The 15,540-nt window shown below is 41.9% G+C and overlaps 2 protein-coding genes across 3 annotated transcripts; one reads left to right on the forward strand and one right to left on the reverse strand.

Annotated features, from left to right (window-relative positions):
* Positions 1–62: 62 nt before the first annotated feature.
* On the reverse strand, positions 63–7,506 carry LOC129851024 (26S proteasome non-ATPase regulatory subunit 6-like). Its single transcript, XM_055917184.1, has 8 exons — positions 7,251–7,506; positions 3,402–3,607; positions 2,981–3,126; positions 2,513–2,732; positions 2,128–2,236; positions 1,810–1,978; positions 1,517–1,594; positions 63–275 (listed from the first exon to the last, which is right to left on the reverse strand). Exons 1-8 carry the CDS (start codon positions 7,393–7,395, stop codon positions 179–181), a joined length of 1,170 nt encoding a protein of 389 aa, XP_055773159.1. The 5' UTR covers positions 7,396–7,506; the 3' UTR covers positions 63–178.
* A 127-nt stretch (positions 7,507–7,633) lies between these two features.
* Positions 7,634–15,248, forward strand: slc2a9l1 (solute carrier family 2 member 9, like 1). 2 transcript variants are annotated; one of them, XM_055917182.1, is made up of 12 exons: positions 7,786–7,893; positions 8,343–8,438; positions 8,711–8,871; positions 8,956–9,080; positions 9,229–9,358; positions 9,498–9,646; positions 9,928–10,115; positions 10,205–10,315; positions 13,731–13,832; positions 14,016–14,091; positions 14,232–14,359; positions 14,794–15,248. In XM_055917182.1, the coding sequence occupies exons 1-12, from the start codon at positions 7,807–7,809 to the stop codon at positions 14,977–14,979; spliced, it is 1,539 nt and encodes a 512-aa protein (XP_055773157.1). In that variant the 5' UTR covers positions 7,786–7,806; the 3' UTR covers positions 14,980–15,248. The 2 variants fall into 2 exon arrangements, with proteins under 2 accessions (XP_055773158.1, XP_055773157.1); XM_055917183.1 differs by lacking the exons at positions 7,786–7,893; positions 8,343–8,438 and adding an exon at positions 7,634–7,746.
* Positions 15,249–15,540: the final 292 nt, after the last annotated feature.

A 15,540-nucleotide genomic window follows, 5' to 3' on the forward strand; every position in this document is an offset into this window, starting at 1 on the left:
TTTATACAGAAAACTTGCATCGCTTCTTTACTGATTTTTCTCTTTATCAAAGGAAAATGAAGTCACCAAAAAGAATTTTATATACACAATGAGGGTCAATTCTTCAGACAAACTATTGGTTTGGATACTGGTACAACAGAAATCCAGCTCTCCCTCCCAAAGAACACTGCCATCCATTTTACATGTTGATAACTCGAGACAACTTCTGGACACGGTTGAGCAGCAAGTCCCCTTTCTTGATGGTCTCCTGGTACTGCCAATTCTTACTATCAGGTCTGGAGGAAAGAAAATACAACACTGAGCTTTGCCACTTCTACATGGAAAACAATTGGTTTCTATATTAGAGTACCAGTCAAGGGTTTTTGACTATGTTCATTGTAGAATAGTGAAGAAATCAACCATGGAATCACACAGTAACCAAAAAAGTTCCAAATCCAAATATTTTAGACTCTTCAAAGTAGCCACACTTGGCATTCTCTTAAGTAGACCACCTGGAATGTATTTCAATTAACAGGTGTGCCTTGTTAAGGAAAGAAATTCCACGAATTAATGCATTTGGTAAAAAACCAAGTCCATATGGCAAGAACAGCTCAAATAAGCAAAGAGAAAGGACTGTCCATTATTTGAAGACATGAAGGTCAGTCGATACGGAAAATTTCAAGAACTTTAAGAGTTGCTATGAAAACCGCTGCAGAGGATAAGTTCATTAGAGTTACCGGCCTCAGAAATTGCAGCCCAAATAAATGTAACAGACATTTCAGAGGAGACTGGGTGAATCAGGCCTTCATGGTCAAATTGCTGCAAAGAAACCACTACAAAAGGACACCAATAATAAGAGACTTGCTTGGGCCGAGCAATGAACATTAGACCAGTGGAAACCTGTCCTTTGGTCTGATGAGTCCAAATTTGAGATTTTTGGTTCCAACCCGCCCTGTCTTTGTGAGACGCAAAGTAGGTGAACGCATGATCCCTGCATGTGTGGTTCCCACCATGAAGCATGGAGGAGGTGGTGTGATGGTAACACTGATTTATTTAGATTAAGGCACACTTAACCAGCATGGCTACCACAGCATTCTGCAGCGATACACCATCTAATCTGGTTTGCGCTTAGTGGGACTATCATTTGTTTTTCAACAGTGACCCAAAACACACCTCCAGGCTGTGTAAGGGCAATTTGACCATGGAGTGCTGCATCAGATGACTTTGCATCCAATCACCTGACCTCAACTCAATTGAGAGGGTTTGGGATGAGTTGGACCGCAGAATGAAGGAAAAGCAGCCAACAAGTGCTCAGCATATGTGGGAACTCCCAAGAATTTTGAAAAAGCATTCCAGGTGAAGCTGGTTGAGAGAATGCCAAGCGTGTGCAACGCTGTCATCAAGGCAAAGGGTGGCTATTTTGAAGAATCTAAAATATATTGTTTAACATGATTCCATGTGTTATTTCATAGAAAATAGTAAAAATAAAGAAACTCTTGAATAGTTGTCTAAACTTTTGACTGGTACTAATTCTTACCTGTTTGTTTCCACTATCTCGTTTACTTTGTCGATTTTGCAATGGAGGCGACCAGCAGCTATGAATCGTGAGAGTTCCCTGAGAGCGAAGAAAATACAAATTAAGTTATCACAGTACATTTTCTGTATCAGTGTAATCAAGAGCACCAATTGTCTTCTGACAGGTGGCATCATTCCTATGCAACTCGCAGTCCTCAACCATCAGTGCAGATTAAGTCGTCGCGCTGTCTGACGTCAGACAATGGCGCACTAATCGGCATTGTGGGTATGGAACGAGCTAGAAGTGAGACTCACTGGTCAATGAACTCTGTGCTGACTCCAAAGGCCTCAGCCATGTAACCCAGGGTGAGTGAGCGGTAGGACTCCAGGAGCTGGCTGTAGGCATGGATACGCATCTCTCTCACATAGTAACGGTAATGAGGGGCAAACAGCCAGTCCTCCTTCATATCCTGCTCCACTGTGGCTGCATAGAGGGGACAGAGACAAACAGGTTTACAACTAAGGAATGGGGGATAGTGAAACATGCATGTCAACTCACTGGCTGCGGACATTCATTCTCCAGCTTTACTATTTACAAGCCTAAATGAGGTGAGAGCAAAAGGGGTGTCTCACCCAGTGACTGGAAGAAAACGGAGTAGCGACACTCGTATAGTGAGAAGAGGTACTGGCGGACAGCAGGGAGACTGTGCAGCACCTCCAGAATCTCTGCTCCCTTTATCACCTGAAAGAGAACACAGGATATAGTCATGACAGAACTGGAAATCTGCCAGTTGTATAAAACATTAGTCCTTATCAAAATAAGTTTAAATGTACATGTTCTGACATGTAGAAAGTATTGTATAAACAAATTCAGGTTTTCTGCAACCATACTTGTCTTAGTGTCTGTCAGGGTAAGTACGAAGTCTGCAAAACTACCAACTCTAGAATTACGTAAGCACATTGATGCCCTGTTAACAACACCACCGTGGCTCCAGAATCTTCCTCTCCTGCTACCAACCTTTTCTCTGAGGTCAGGCCTCTTCTGGGCAATCATGCAGACGTAGACGGTGTATGTGACAAAGGTCTTGTAGTCCATGAGCTCGTAGGAGGTGAAGGTGGACACCGTGTCCAGGAAGAGCTCAGCAGCCTGTTTAAAGTCACGGATGGCCACACAGTACAGGCCCTGGTACACCTTCAGACGGTTCCTCCTGTCCCAGTCACCCCCCTCCTCAATAAGGCTGTGCAGACACAAACAAGGAGGACATTGAAATGATGATGCTTACAAAATACGAGAATATAGAAAAACAGCTTACAATAAATAGAGTCAATACTATGCCACGGCAGGCAAAATGTTGCTGGCTGCTATGAAATCTAAACTGTGCCAGTTAACACATATGAGACTTAGAATAGTTAGTGAAGGCCCTTAATGACATGTCATCATAGAATAGTGAATGCAGAGAGAAGCAGTGCCTTTTAGCCAAACTACCTTTTGGCTTTCTCAGTGTTGCGCGTGATGAGGTCACTGTCCATGTAGAACAGTCCGATCCTTAGCAGGTAGAACACAATGTCTAGCCGATGTCCCAGGGCCACAGTCTTATCAAAGGTCTTCCTGAAGGCAGTCAACGCTTCCTCCTGTGGAATTACACAGCAAGAAAAACAGTTAAGATACTGGTGATGTGAAGTTGATGGGTTATTTGGTTAAGCTAATGACCTACATGCATGGCTAAATTGAAATGGGGTTTTCTGGGGCAGATTATTGCTGTTTCTGTGTATGTATAGCATAATACTGTGTGTATATTGTATAAGGTCCACCGTGCAACCGTGGCACTATGACTGATAACATTTAACATGACTTCTGATTCATTGGCCTCTGCTCTGAATGTAACAGCTTATGAATGCAAAAGCACCTTATTCCCAATTCTGATGAGATATTCAGCTCTAGCCATCATTGCATCTCGAATTTCACTCTCCCCAAGGTTCTTCTCGGCATCTTCCAGGACATCATCCAGGCGTTTCAGCTCTTCCTCGTTGGCCTTCTTCATCTTACTCAGCAGGTCTGTATCAAGCTGCCACTTCAGGTCTTTACACAGGTTCTCGTAGTAAGGTGCCATATCTGTAACGAGACAATTCATCAGCTATCACGTTAGTGACTGTCAAGTTGAAGCTAGCTAGCTAGTTGTAACCTTTGGTAACATTCTAGCTAGCTAGCCCTTTTTCTTCAATATGTGTCTGGTTAGCTAGCTAGCTAATTTCATTTGAGTATCTAACTAGTTATCTACTAGCTAACTGACAATGTAGCAGTTTGATATGGATAGGTTTATGTTTGCCAGAAGATACCTACTCTACAGTTAGGCTTGTTTAGACTGAGCTGCACTGGGGTCGGTTCAGAAAACGTACCTCAATGCAGGGATGTGATATGCCACTGTACTCCAAATGTACCTTTCTCCATACTGCTATCAGTATTCAATTTTCGATGGAGCAGTGTGGATAAAGGTAAAATCTGAAGTACAGTGGCATATCCCATCCCTGCATTGAGGTACGTTTTACGAACCATATCTTTCGCCGACTCCACGGTGTCTTAACTTCTTTATGATAGGGCGCAGCATTTTCACTATTGGATGAATTGCGTGCCCATAGTGAACTGCCTCCTACTCTGTCCCAGATGCTAATATATGCATATTATTATTACTATTTGATATAAAACACTCTGAAGTTTCTAAAACTGTTTGAATGATGTCTGTGAGTATAACAGAACTCATATGGCAGGCAAAAACCTGAGAAATATTCCAAACAGGAAGTGAGAATTCTGAGGCTGGTCGATGTTCAACTCGTCGCCTTTCAATTCCCTGTAAGATATGGATCTGTTTGCACTTCCTACGCCTTCCACTAGATGTCAACAGTCTGTAGAACATGGAATGAAGCCTCTGCTGTGATGTTGAGCCGGATGGGAGGTGTTTCAGTCAGTGGTCTGGCAGAATGCCAGTTCCTGGTCACGCGCATTACACATGATATCGCCTTGCGTTCCATTTCTTCTAGAGACACGAAGGAATTCTCCGGTTGGAACATTATTGGATAGTTATGATAACAACAGCCTGAAGATTGATTTTCTACTTAGTTTGACCAGTTTATTCGACCTGTTATATAACTTTTTGAAGTTTTCGTCCGAGTTCGCCTGCATCTGCGCGAGCGTTTGGACTTGTGCACTAAACATGCTAGCAAAAGTAGCTACCTAGACATAAGTAATGGACAGTATCGAACAAAACAACAATTTATTGTGGAACTAGGATTCCTGGGAGTGCTTTCTGATGAAGATCATAAAAGGAAAGGGAATATTTGATGTAATTTTGTATTTCTGTTGACTCCAACATGGTGGAGAAATGTTTTTATCTGAGCGCCGTCTCAGATTATTGCATGGTGTGCTTTTTACGTAAAGTTTTTTTGAAATCTGACAGAGGTTGCATTAAGAACAAGTGTATCTTTAATTCTATGTAAAATATGTGTCTTTTATCAAAGTTTATGATGAGTATTTATGTTATTTGACGTGGCTCTGCAATTTCTCCAGATATTTTGGAGGCATTTCTGAACATGGCGCCAATGTAAACCGAGATTTGTGGATATAAATATGAACATTATCGAACAAAACAAATGTATTGTAACATGATGTCCTATGAGTGTCATCTGTTGAAGATCATCAAAGGTTGGTGATTAATTTTATCTCTATTTCTGCTTTTTGTGACTACTATCTTTTGCTGGGAAAATGGCTGTGTTTTTCTGTGGCTATGTACTGAGCTAACATAATTGTTTGTTGTGCTTTCCCCGTAAATCCTTTTTGAAATCAGACATGTTGGCTGGATTCACAACATGTGTAGCTTTAATTTTGTGTCTTTCATGTGTGATTTTATGAAAGATTGATTTTTATAGTAATATATTTGAATTTGGCGCGCTACATTTTTTCTGGCTTTTGGCCAAGTGGGACGCTACCGTCCCACATATCCCAGAGAAGTTAATGGAACCATGATTGCGTTCCAACCCCAGTGCAGCTCAGTGGAAACAAGCGTAATGGTAGGGTTGGTATCTCCTGGCAAGGTTTATGTCTGACAGTGATGCTAATGACACTGAACAAAAATATAACATGCAACAATTTCAAAGATTTTACTGAGTCCATATAAGGCAATCAGTGATTTGAAAGAAATTCATTAGGTCCCATCTATGGATTTCACAACTGGGAATACAGATCTGTTGTTCAGATACTTAAAAAAGTCTGTGACTACCATTTGCCTCATGCAATGTGACATCTCCATCGCATAGAGTTGATCAGGCTATTGACTGTGGCCTGTTGTCCCACTCCTCTTCAATGGCTGTGCGAAGTTAGATATTGGCGGGAACTGAAACACGCTGTTGTACACAGCAACCCAGAACATCCCAAACACGCTCAATGGGTGGTGACATGTCTGGCGAGTATGCAGGCCATGGAAGAAATGGGGCATTTTCATCTTCCAGGAATTGTGTACAGATTCTTGTGACATGTGGCCATGCATTATCCTGCTGAAACATGAAGTGATGATGGATGAATGGCACGATAATGGGCCTCAGGATCTCGACACGGTATCTCTGTGCATTCAAAATGCCATTGATAAAATGCAATTGTGTTCATTGTCCGTAGCTTATGCCTGCCCATACCATAACCCCACCACGGGGCACTCTGTTCACAACGTTGACATCAGCAAACCACTTGCCCACACAACGGCATCTGTTTGGCCTAGTTAAAACCAGGATTAATCCGTGACGAGCACACTTCTCCAGCCTGCCAGTGGCCATCGAAGGTGTGCATTTGCCTACTGAAGTCGGTTACGATGCCGAACTGCAGTTAGTTCAAGACCCTGTTGAGGACAACAAGCATGCAGATGCACTTCCCTGAGACGGTTTCTGACAGTTTGTGAAGAAATTCTTTGGTTGTGCAAACCCAGTTTCCTCAGCTGTCCGGGTGGCTGGTTTCAGACGATCCCGCAGGTGAAGAAGCCGGATGTGGAAGTTCTGGGCTGGCGTGGTCTGCAGTTGTGAGGCCAGTTGGACTTACTTCCAAATTCTCTAAAGCGACGTAGGAGGGGGTTATGGTAGAGAAATTAACATTTTCTGGCAACAGCTCTGGTTTAACATTCCTGCAGTCAGCATGCCAATTGCACGCTCCCTCAAAACATGAGACATCTGTGGAAGTGTGACAAAACAGCACATTTTAGAGTGGCCTTTTATTGTCCCCAGCTCAAGGTGCACCTGTGTAATGATCATGTTATTTAATTAGGTTCTTGATATGCCACACCTGTCAGGTGGGTGAATTATCTTGGCAAATGAGAAATGCTCAGTAACAGGGATGTAATGTTGTGCACAAAATTGTAGATTCATAAATGCGGTGTATATTGAACATTTCTAGGACATTTTATTTTCAACTCATGACACCAACACTTTACATGTTGCGTTTATATATGTTTGTTCAGTGTAACTAGTTAGCAAGTCTACTCGCTAGTGACAAAAATGTGCTAGGCGAGTTAGCTAACTACCGGAGCTAGCTAACGTTAGCAATTTCAACACTTTTTAAGATAAGAGTACGCTAGTTAGCATGTCTTGCTAGGCCACTTAGCTATATATTTTGTTTACAACAGATAGCTAACGTTACTATTTTTGGTTTATTAGCTTGGCAGAAGCCAGTAGCTAGCTACTTTGCCAGTACCGGCACTTTCTGGCTAACGTCAGCTACTCACCGTTTTCTTTGATTGAGTCCATGAGCTCGGTTTTCACTTTAGCATCTTGTCGGTGACCATCCATCGTGAGCAAAAATTTCAGCTGTGCTATCCTAAGATCAGGGTTTTTAGGCAGACCCTCTTCTTCCAGATTTTCCAACGGCATTTTGGCAAATATAAAATTAAAGTAATGACTAGGCTAAATAGCAGCTATATCTTCTCTGGGACAACAAGGGGGAGGTATATTCGGCTAGCTAGCTAACAATGACTACGGATAACACTGGTCTGCTACTTCCGCTACAGCGAGTACGTCAGGGGTGACAAGATCAGATGGTGCTGCCCTCGTCTGGCTAATAAGTGATTGTCCGCCGAGCACACGAAGTATGCCAATTTATCTCACGTCAAAGTACACAACTTTTCACTCAGATTAAACACATGTTGCCAAATGGTTTATAGGCTTTCTTACTTTCTACAGAGACGAGTAGGCCTACTGTGACAGCGACTCAGTGGTTGAAAGGTAAGCTCCCTCTGAGATGTAAAATATTAATCTTATTCCTGAAAATGTCTAACAGAGCAAATGTCAGGTGGACATGTAACGTTAGACATAATTGTGTTACATGGAACTCTCAAGATATACAGAATGGAGACTTTGTTGAGGCACCTGGTAGGCAACCTTTAATATTATTATTGAAACGGGATATAAGTATTATTATTAGTCCGTTTCCTGTTATTTGATCCAAAGGTAACATAAGCAAAAATGTTACTGTTGAACATTTTAAAAATCTATTAAGAAATTAGGTTCTTATGACAAACAACACGTTTATAGCTATAACATAATTAATTGCTGTATGAAAGGGTTATGAAATCACAATAGGTACAAATTAGACAAATCTATGAGCACAATGACTCAGCTAAACAGGGAAGAGAAGCAATGTCGAGAGGTTACATAGTAGTCTATCCAAGCCTTCTCTGTGTCAATGTTTTTAAAAATCGTTTTAAGAATAATTTTAAGATACATTATTGATTGAGGTTATATACCTCATTGACATTAAATATGTGTCGACCTATAACTTTCATTGTAAAATGTTTACCCGTTTATGTTCTCCATTCCAGACCTGTGGTAATGCTCTAGTCTTCATAATCATTTTGGGTATTGGCGGATCTTTTCAAAATGGGTTCCATGTTACTGTCATCAGTTCCCTTTCACCAGTAAGAGACATCAGCACATTGATTCCCCACACACTCATTTGTATTAAAAAGCATGATACTAAATATGTTTGGATGAGTGTGGAATTGACACTACTTTTCCCATGGCAAGAAATACCTAGGAAATATAACATGGTGTTCAAGGTTTATGAATATCTTGTTTTCCTCTCACACAAGTTAAATCTGCATATTCAATCATGCTCAAATGAACACCTAGCCTACTTCACCAGGGTTGTAGACTGTCTGTTTCCATAACCATGTTGGTCTGCTTGCAGTACATCTGGAGCTTCATCAATAGCAGTTGGACAGGGCGATATGAGGAAACCCCACCGGCACAGACAGTCAAACTCCTCTGGTCAGCTATAGTGTCTATGTATGCTGTGGGGGGTCTCCTGGGCTCTATGAGTGTCAGGTGCATTGCTGGGAGGTTTGGCAGGTGAGTTGCACTGATTTTTATAATCTGTATTTATCTCAATTTAAGTTACTTTTTCATTCAAACTTTTCTTAATTTCTTCTTCAGGAAGAGAGCCATGATATGGAACAATGTTGTCAGCATTGTTGCTGCAGTGATCATGTTCACCAGTAGGGGGGCAAACTCCTTTGAGATGATCCTGATTGCTCGGTTTCTGTTTGGATTCACTGCAGGTCCTACCAATGTGATGTTGCACCTTTCATTTCATACAGATTAGTTTAATCTATGGATCATTTAGCCATGGTAAAATAAAATCACGGAATGGCCTTATATCTTAGTGTTGATAGCATTGATTTTTTTATTCTTGTTTGTGAATCTCAGGTTTAGGAGGGAATATCCATGCAATATACCTGGGTGAGAGTTCACCCAAAAAGATAAGGGGCATGGTAACACTAACATATGCTACCTTCATCTCCATTGGTAAACTGTCAGGCCAATTTTTTGGACTAAGGTACAGTGCTCATTCTGAATTTCAACATTTCAAAAGACAAAAACATCAAGTATCACATTAAACTTATGGTTATCAATGTGTGCCAAATTGGATATCCTGAAATATGCTCTGACTTGATGTTTTATCTCAACTTTCTCAGGGAGATTCTTGGTCGTGAGGATAGCTGGAACATCCTACTGTGTGTTTCAACATGTTTCTCAGTGGTACAGCTGCTAACACTGCCCTTCTTCCCTGAGGCCCCAAGATACTTATTGATAGAAAAGGGTAATGCAGAGGCATGCAAAAAAGGTAGTTTGTGTTTCCTCATAGTCACCGAGATTGAAATTCTTTATGTCCAAAGGGATCCATTCTAAGTAGCAACAATCATACTCAGAACATTGAGTACTGTCTGCAAATGTAGAAATGATGTACAGTACTACATTACACTGAATCTAAATACATAAACCTATATTATTACACATAGCTGACAGATTGGCCAATGCCTAAATAGCTGGGCTCAAAGTCTATACAGCTGAGGAGACTTTAGTTACTTGTTGTATCCTATTCAGAAACGTGTGTGTGTGTGTCAGCTCTGCAGAGTCTGTGGGGCAGGGGTGAGTACAAGCTGGAGATGACAGAGATGGTGTTGGAGCAGGCTTCCATAAAAGGCGAGACCTCGAAGAGTCTTCTGGAGCTGCTGAGAGACAGGAGCGTACGATGGCAGCTCATCACCATGGTGGTGGTATACGGCTGCATCCAGTTCTCTGGCATCACCGCAGTAAGCACAGCCCCCTGTGTCTTTTATCTCATACTGTACCTAATACTGTACATTCTGCATCCTACTCATCTTCTTCCTTCCACCCTTAGATCAGTGTGTTCTCCTTTGACATCTTCAAGGAGGCAGGCATCCCCCTGGATAAGATCCGCTATGTGACTCTGGGTGTTGGAGTGTCTGAGGTCCTCACCTCCATCACCTGTGTGAGTGCTGCTGGGTAACATGGGCTACACTATAGGGGGTACACTACGATAGCCCTCTAAGTTCTACAAAGCATGGTCATCACTATGTACCTAGGGCAATGTACGGCCCGCGGGCCATATCCAGCCCGCCGGGCACTTCAATCCGGCCTGCAAGACATATTTTAAATGTATTAAATATTATTATATTTCAGATTTTTGGCCTAAAATGACTCATTCCGTGATATACAAACAACTTCCAATAGATGGCGCTGTAGCCTGGCAGCGCGCTCTGTATTTGGGCCTACAGTCAGTCAGATTCAGAATACGCTCAGTCATCATAGCCAATTCATTGCTTGACAGCTTTTGACAAAATAAGTGCTGTGAAAATTAGAAAAGTGGGATTCTGAATGTTGTGTGTTTAAAGAAGAATGGACAGCAACATACTTTTTTACTAATATTGGACATAAGGCGGTACGTCTGATATGCCAAGAAAGTGTTGCCGTTTTTAAGGAATATAATCTCAATCCAAATTTTTCAAGCAAGCATGCTAACTACGCTAGCAATCTGTCCTCTCAGGAAAAGGCAAGAAGACCTCAAAACTTGCCACAAACTTAAAAGCTCAACAAAATATGTTTACAAAACGGTGCTCTACTCAAGACTGTAAGACTGTAAAATCACAAAGCATAGCAAGCCTTTTGGTGAAGCAGAGTTTGTGAACGAGTGTATGGTGGAGACTGCTGATATACTTTGTCCTGAGAGTAAAAGCCAATTTTGAGAAAATTAGCTTATCACGCAGAACCATCACCAAGCGTGTGGAAGTGATAGGTGAGGAGCTAATCTCAGAGTTGAAGAAAAAAGCAGATAGCTTCAATCTTTTTTCTATAGCACTGGATGAGAGTCCTGACATCAGACACCTCTCAACTTTACATGTTTGTCAAAGGAATAAATGAGAACTTTGAAATAACAGAGGAACTTCTTGCGATGGAATCAATGATGGGAACAACCAGGGGCTCTGATTTATATGACAGGATATCTGCCAGCTTGGAAAAAATTTATCTACCATGGAGCAAACTGACAAACGTCACAACAGATAGATCACCAAATCTAACCTGTAAAAACATTGGCCTACTAAAAAGATTACAAGACAAAGTAAAATAAGAAACTCTGAGGAATTGATATTTCTTCACTGTATTATTTATCAGGAAGCCCTGTGTTAAAGCTGGAAAATGTTGTCAAAGTGGTTATAAAACTTGTCAACTTTATACGGGCGAGGGGGCTTAAACATCGTCAGTTCAACTTTATACGGGCGAGGGGGCTTTAACATCGTCAGTTCAACTTTATACGGGCGAGGGGGCTTAAACATCGTCAGTTCAACTTTATACGGGCGAGGGGGCTTAAACATCGTCAGTTCAACTTTATACGGGCGAGGGGGCTTTAACATCGTCAGTTCAACTTTATACGGGCGAGGGGGCTTAAACATCGTCAGTTCAAATTTATACAGGCGAGGGGACTTAAACATCATCAGTTCAACTTTATACAGGCGAGGGAGCTTAAACATCGTCAGTTCAACTTTATACGGGCGAGGGGGCTTAAACATCGTCAGTTCAACTTTATACGGGCGAGGGGGCTTAAACATCGTCAGTTCATGCAGCTACTCAATGTATCATTCAAATGTGTGCTAGCTAAGCCTGGGAAAGTATTTTGCCGTGTGCGGGAACTGAGAGGGGACATCGGTATGTTCCTTGATACGGTTGGTAAAGCTGATGACTTCTTTGAGTTGAAAGACACAGACTGGCTGGGTGACTTTGCTTTCGGTGTGGACATATTGGGGCATCTGAATGATCTAAATGTGAAACTGCACGGGAATTGTGTTTTTGTGTATGAACTGTATTCCAATGTGAAAGCATTCAGAGCCAAACTTATGTTGTTCTCCAGACAAATGAGCAGCCGGCCTCTCGCTCATTTTCTGACACTGGCTGCACTGAACGCACCCACACTGAGACATACAAAAGCACTTTCGACAGTGAGAAAGCACCACCGGACACATCGACATCCAATGTGACAGTGCTTTCAAGGAGAAGTACAAAACAGCAACAATAGTCCAGTTCTATGGCTCACTGAATGAAACAAAGTTTACAAATATTAAAAAACACGCCCAAAGGATGCTTGTTTTATTCGGGTCCACATGTGTGTGAACAAATGTTCTCAGTCATGAATTACAACAAATCCTGTCACAGGTCAAATTTAACAGATGACCACTTGTCAGCTGTTATGTTCTGAATCTCTACAACAAAGATGACACCAGACTTTGATGCCCTTGCCAAGAGAGGTGACCAGACCCATTCACATTATGACTCAAATAACTGTGACTGGGGTAGGCAAGACAAGGGTAGAGATGCAGGATCTGTGTGTGTGTTTGACTGTGTCATGTTATAAAGGATATCAATTTTGTGAAAAATTGCCTCACAAAAAACAAGGGTAGAGATGGTACAAGGGTAAATTGTTCTGCAAGCATATGTACACTAGTAGATGCGTGTCAATTTGAAAATGAATAGTCTTCACATGTTTTGTCACGCATATAGTATGTGGCCCTTCACTTGGTTTCATAAACTTAAAAAAAAAAAATGTAATAAAAATTTTACCCCCTTTTTCGTGGTATCCAATTGTTAGTAATTACTATCTTGTCTCATCGCTACAACTCCCGTACAGGCTCGGGAGAGATGAAGGTCGAAAGGCATGCATCCTCCGAAACACAACCCAACCAAGCTGCTTCCAACCCGGAAGCCAGCCGCACCAATGTGTCAGAGGAAGCACCTGGCACTGCGCCCGGCCCGCCACAGGAGTCACTGGTGCGCGATGGGACAAGGATATCCCTACCAGCCAAACCCTCCCTAACCCGGACGACGCTAGGCCAATTGTGCGTCGTCCCACGGACCTCCGGGTCACGGCCGGCTGCGACAGAGCCTGGGCGCGAACCCAGAATCTCTGGTGGCACAGCTAGCGCGCCACCCGGGAGGCCCGGTTTCATAAACTTAATGTGGCCCTTGAGCCAAAAGGTTTGCCCACCCCTGACCTAGGGTAAAAAGGTTTAAAGTAGAGCTCATTTTAATTAATGTGAAAATGTCACTCGTTAAGTGGTCATTAGGCAACCGTGATAAGGACTAATAAGCAAAAGTAATCAGTGAACAGTAGGAGAGTGACCATACAGGAAGAAACACTGTCCCCGTGCAGGAATCAACTGCCTGTGCCTACCATACAGAAGCTCCGCTACAGGTTGAACATATTTGTCACTAAGATGTGAATGCCCCTCCTCAGCTCCTAAATAGTAAATCATGTCTGAGCTCCTCTGGCTCTGTCATCCCCTGTGCGACGGGAAGGAGGGAGTGATGGATGGGGAAGGTTCAGGATAAGTTCTGTTGTGTCCGTTCATCCCTAGGGCCTGCTGATCGAGAGTGTGGGGAGGAGAGCGCTACTCTGGGGGGGCTTTGGGGCCATGTCTACCATCATGATATTAATCACCATCACTCTCAATCTAAAGGTGAGCCCCTTGACCTTTCAACTCTCCTGCATTGTGATAAATATACAGTAAGAGGACCTAAGTGATGATACATGGATGTGTACCACATTAGAATGTGTCCCAAATCCCCTTGGTCACAACTTCCCCAGCATGGAAAACATACAATAAAATATAATTTATTCTGTTTTAACAATATTGTTATAGGATTACAGCTTCTGGATTCCATACAGCACTGTTGGCTTGATATTCCTCTTTGTCATTTTTTATGGAGGAGGACCAGGTATGTTTAATATCAAACCACAGAATGGGTTAGTAAAAATACAATAACAATGTATAGACAAAATACCAACATTACATTGCTGTGATCATCAGTGGTGATTGATCTGATGCCTCCTTTCCTGTTGCCTGTGTTATTCCTAGCTGGAGTGTTGCCGTCTCTCACACATGAGATCTTTATCCAATCGTGTCGGCCTGCAGCGTTTGTGTTTACTGGGATCCTGCGCTGGCTTGGCTTTGCTGTGCTGGGACTAGTTTTCCCTTTTCTTATCGTAAGTCCATTTTGGAATGAAGTGTTGTATTATGCTTTTATAATGCTTGCACAGTTTTATATTTCTTTCAAAGATACCAATTGAGATACAATGACATTTCCTGAGCACAAAGCACATTGTTCTTCACTATGACAGTTTGATACCCCAGAGATACCAGGCATACAGTAATTCCAAACATTACATTGAGACACTGCAATTAAAACTTTTCTTTATTATCTCAGTATTACCTTTGTCTCAGCCAGTCTGTAAAACAGCAGAGCTCTAATTTAGACATAAGTGGAATTATATCAAATGAAACAAAGGTTTCCTGTAGCCATGAGTAGAACATTAGGAGAGGACTATTTAATCACAGGCTCTCAGCCAACTGTCCAAGTTGTTCCCCTGGTTATTGTAACTATAGGAACTCATCTGCCTGCCTCTTCTCTATACCACAGGAGCTACTAAAATCAGTCAGCTTCGTGCTGTTTGCCTGCATGTGTCTGTTGGCGTCATTTTACATCTTCTTCTACCTGCCGGAGACCAAGGGGAAAACCCTCCTGGAGATCTCAGAGGAGTTTAAAAACATCACACTGTGTGTAAACCCCCTCTCAGATGACAAGACACTGGAGACAAGGTTATGAAAACTGTTGATAGCAAATTAACTGAGATTTATCCCACTCTGAGTTGTTTAGTTTGTATCATATCTTCATACAATGTGCACTCACAGCATATATCAAATCAAATGTATTCATATAGCCCTTCTTAGATCAGCTGATATCCAAGTGCTGTACAGAAACCCAGCCTAAAACCCCAAACAGCAAGCAATGCAGGTGTATATATAAAAACATGTATGCATCTGAATGACTTTTAGAGACCTATTGATTATAATAAAATTACTTTTCAAAAAATCTTTAATTTACTTGTTTCCAACATTTTTTACAAGCCATATGGTCTGGTCTGATGGTCTGTTTTCCTGAGAAGGTTCATATTATACATTTTCTAGGACAAAAATGTACTCTTTATCTTTTATTATATCTCATACCACATAAAATCCTCCCCAAGTCTGACTTCTTACAGACTCATTAGTAAGAATCCTGTACACCCTGTTAACCGATGCCCATGGCCCACGTGGGGGACTCCCTCAGCCTCTTAGCTGGCTCTTTGAGAACTGGCTCCCATAATGATGTGGCTGGGTCTTTGAT

The sequence above is a fragment of the Salvelinus fontinalis genome, chromosome 3, assembly GCF_029448725.1.
Source record: "Salvelinus fontinalis isolate EN_2023a chromosome 3, ASM2944872v1, whole genome shotgun sequence".
NCBI classification, from domain to species: domain Eukaryota; kingdom Metazoa; phylum Chordata; class Actinopteri; order Salmoniformes; family Salmonidae; genus Salvelinus; species Salvelinus fontinalis.